Source organism: Selaginella moellendorffii, unplaced genomic scaffold, assembly GCF_000143415.4.
Source record: "Selaginella moellendorffii unplaced genomic scaffold, v1.0 SELMOscaffold_202, whole genome shotgun sequence".
NCBI classification, from domain to species: domain Eukaryota; kingdom Viridiplantae; phylum Streptophyta; class Lycopodiopsida; order Selaginellales; family Selaginellaceae; genus Selaginella; species Selaginella moellendorffii.
In genome coordinates this window covers 21,830-25,348 of record NW_003314462.1, presented here as the reverse complement: position 1 = coordinate 25,348, position 3,519 = coordinate 21,830, and the positions used below count along the sequence as shown (strand labels likewise).

Sequence of the window (3,519 nt, the reverse complement as noted above, 5' to 3'; positions counted from 1 at the left end):
GGCGTAGACACTGGCTGCTCCTGTCGGTGGGACGTGGTGGGCCTGGGCTGGACAGGTCGTGAGACAGAGCCATGCGTCGCGGGTGACGGAGGCTGTCGCAAGGGCTGTCGCAGTTGGCCAGGTCCTGGAAGGCCTCTCTCCGATGGGGGTCGCTGCTCTGCTGCCATGGCAGGGGCAGGCCTGGGCGGTGATGAAACGGGATTCGGCACCACGGGTGGTGGGAAGATCCGTCGCATCGCTGTAGCACTCGGCTCTGCAGTCAAGGGGCCAGGGTTGGCAGGGAGGACCCCATGCGGGTAGGCTCCACGGTCCCGTAGGAGGGACTCAAACGCATCCTGGAATTGAGACCTGACGTAGCGATGTGGAAAGTTTTCCACGTAAAAAGAGCGGAGGTCTCTCTGATGGCGTGGGGCTCGAAGTGCACGTGGCAGATCCGGCATGGGGAACCGGCGCATTGGCTGGACAGCAGCGTGTTCCACATGCGCCACGTGCTCAGTAGCGTGTTCCACATGCACCACGTGTTCAGTGCCCTCAGCCTGGGAAACCTCCTGCTCCGATGTCGGGCTGTCGCAATTTACCGCGGGCGACGCTGCCGTGTTTGCCATGCAGCGCTCCTGTGCAGCAGAGTGTGGACCGTGTCTCATACTCTGCTGCAGCCTGCTCATGTCAGGGCTGCGCGCCACAGAGTCCGAGGAGTTCTGTGGTGTGGCCGTGTCAGAGGAGGTGGGAGGTCGCTGCAATGCCGAACGTAGTGCCTCATTGCAGAAAAAGTTGGCAACACTCGAAAGAGTGTCGTCTTGCTCTAGGTTCTCCAGACGCGTCTCAATGTGAGCCGTGATGACATGCGTGGTGCGGAGCCGCAGCGCACGTCTAGTGTCCAGAACTCGCTTGAGGTACGGCGAGAGTGGTCGGTGCGACGCACGTTCGTCGTAGATGGCCTCAGCGAGGAGCTGGGAGTGTTCACGCGACGAGGTAGCTCGTGACGTGGTTCCCAGCTCAAATTGGAGCACTGGAGCTGGAGGAACTGGAGCGTAACCTGTCTCTGCAGTAGCCATGGCGTGGTTGGAGCTCCCTGGTGCTGCTGGCCCTGGTGGCATGAGCAGTGAGGGGTCCATGACGTCGTGACTGTCTGGAATAGGCACTAGAGCAGCAGATGGTAAAGGTGGCGGCGGCGTCGCTGGCATCACTGGGCGTCACTGGTGGCAGCCGTAGTGCTGGGGGCAGCCGCGGTGCTAGAGACGCTGCGCGGCGCTGGGCGGCGCGGGGCGGTACCGGGCGGTACGGGTGGTACCGCGCGTCGCTGGGCGGTACCGGGCGGTACGGGCAGTACCGCGCGTCGCTGGGCGGTACCGCGCGTCGCTGGGTGATGCCGGGCGGTGTAGCGCGTCGCTGGGCGGTGCCGGGCGGTACGGGCGGTACTGCGTGGTATGGGCGGCGTCGCGCGTCGCAGGGCGATGCCAGGCGGTACCAGGCGGTACTGGGCGGCGCGGGATGGTGCAGCAGCGCACAGCAGCCTGTGATGCTGCTTGGCGCTGCTAGGCCGAGCCGAGCAGCCACTCGTTGGGCAGCGAATGCTTGCCCAGGCGGTGGTTGTGGCGGCGAGTGCTTATCCAGCGCGCGTGGGGGCGCGTGGGGCGGCCCTGGGCGGCGATTGGCGGCGTGCAGCAGTGCGTAGCAGCCCGTGGTGCTGCTTGGCGCTGCTGGGCCGGCCAAGCCGCGGCGCGTTGGGCGGCGGGTGCTCGCCCGAGCGCTGGGTGTGGCAGCCGCGGGCAGCTGGTCGTGCTGTGGCGGCCGCGGCAGCTGCTGGCGTTGGCTGGGTCGGCGGCTGCTGCTGCTGGCAGGGCCGAGCTGCTGTGGCGGCTGCTGTGGCGATTTTGGGTTAGCCCCAGGCGAGGAGGAACAGAACGAAGGAGCCCTTCCTCCAGAGAGGAGGGGAGGGCAGGGCAGACCTTAAGCCGTAGTCTGGCAGGCTCAAAAACACAGCTGCTGCGCTCACGTGCTTTCTCCCGTTGCTCCCCACTCCGTAGCCACAAGAGACAAAAAGCAAGAGACAAAAACTAAGTGCGGGGACTTAGAATTTTTTGCGCTCAGTGCTTGACCGTTGTGGGCCGTTGGATCAAGGGGATCTGACGGTGGAGGATGGGCGAGAAGGGAGAGAGAGCAGCAACGTGAGCGGGCAGTGTGTTTGCTCTCAGATTGGGTGGATTCTTCGCAGTTCTGTGGCAAATGTCTAGGCAGCTTGGGCGCTCTGAGTGGCAGGCAGCATTCTCATGGCGTTTTTAGTGGTCCTTTGGTGGTGCCGAAGCAGCAAGCCAAAGGAGGTAAAAAGCCCTTGTGAGGGATTTGCTGTGCCGGACCCAAAACAGGGGAGCTGGGCTGCGCTAGACGCCAGGAGAACTGCTAAGTGGAGATTTCAAGCTAGCTCCCAGACTCTTAGTGGCAGTGAGCAGCTCCGGGTGGGGATTCTTGTGGCACTCTGGCGGTGGGATGCAGCGCGCAGAGGCCAGTACAAATGCCCGGCCTGGAGATTTGCTGTGCCAGACCCGTGCGAGGGGAGTGAGGGGCATTGTGGCTCGTTTCTCCTGTTCCAGAGCCAATGCATGGAGTTGTGTTGGCCTTCCATTGGCAGAGAGGTCCGATTCTAGGAGATTCTTGTTCGAATTTACTGGATTCTGTTGGAGACAAGAGAAACAATGTGAGAACTTAAGCTTACTTGGTGCGTGGGATGTACTTTTGCAACCAAGCAAAGCTGGTGAGGCCCGCTTGGATGCTTTTGAACCGCAGAGAGTTTAGGATTTAGGCGCGTTTAGGCGTTTAGGGTCAAAGGCACCCCGTGGTGCTGCAATCCGGCGAGATCGCGGCGCCACTTTGTGCAATCCACATTCTCCGTGTGCCGTTGTCGAGACGGCGTGATCGAGAGCAAGTAGAGGAGGCAAGAGAATGAATTTTCATTCATTCGCGAGCGAGGGAGAAGACAAGAGACAACCCGAGACCGGTTTCGTCCTTTTTGGGACTCATCAGCCGGGTGTAGTCGTCTAACGTCTACCCTAACCCTAGCTCGGTGCCGGCTCTACTTATATTCTGGCTCTGTCACGTGGCGCGAGTCCGAGTGGCAGCCATGCGAGGTGCATGGCGGCGTTGGCTCGCGAGGATGCGAACGTAGCACAGCTGGTGTTGGTTACTCCACAGCAGTGGTAGTCGCGGAGAATGACTTCGGCGAATCGCCGAAGACAGTAAGCGTTCGTCCGGCGGGTGACGTACCTTCGACGCAAGATAACTTGTAAACGCGGCATGATATGATGCATGCGTTACGTCCACAATGCTTGTGTCACTTGTACGTACCCGGGGGCGAAAAACGTGGTTCACTTTGCAGGGAATATTCTCGGAATATTCGGTCGTTGACCGTTGACCCCGCGTTGACCGTGTGTGGACTGGGATGGTGGAGGGCCTGAGGTCACTCATACATACCCGGAGTCCAGCGGTTACATGGGGGAGAGCCATCCTGCGAGCTGTCGGCAT

The 3,519-nt window shown here is 61.4% G+C and overlaps 1 protein-coding gene across 1 annotated transcript; it reads left to right on the top strand.

Annotated features, from left to right (window-relative positions):
- Positions 1-1,153: 1,153 nt before the first annotated feature.
- LOC112343777 (spidroin-1-like) lies at positions 1,154-2,338 on the top strand. The gene is made up of 4 exons (XM_024667806.1): positions 1,154-1,406; positions 1,540-1,878; positions 2,092-2,168; positions 2,216-2,338. Exons 1-4 carry the CDS (start codon positions 1,154-1,156, stop codon positions 2,336-2,338), a joined length of 792 nt encoding a protein of 263 aa, XP_024523574.1.
- Positions 2,339-3,519: the final 1,181 nt, after the last annotated feature.

Excerpts from the sequence above, each read along its gene's own strand:
- LOC112343777 (XM_024667806.1), top strand. The coding sequence starts at position 1,154 with ATGGTAAAGGTGGCGGCGGCGTCGCTGGCATCACTGGGCGTCACTGGT. Across the intron at positions 1,879-2,091 it reads GGCTGCTGTGGCGATTTTGG|TGCTTGACCGTTGTGGGCCG; the intron begins GTTAGCCCCAGG and ends TTTTGCGCTCAG. Across the intron at positions 2,169-2,215 it reads AAGGGAGAGAGAGCAGCAAC|TTCTGTGGCAAATGTCTAGG; the intron begins GTGAGCGGGCAG and ends GATTCTTCGCAG.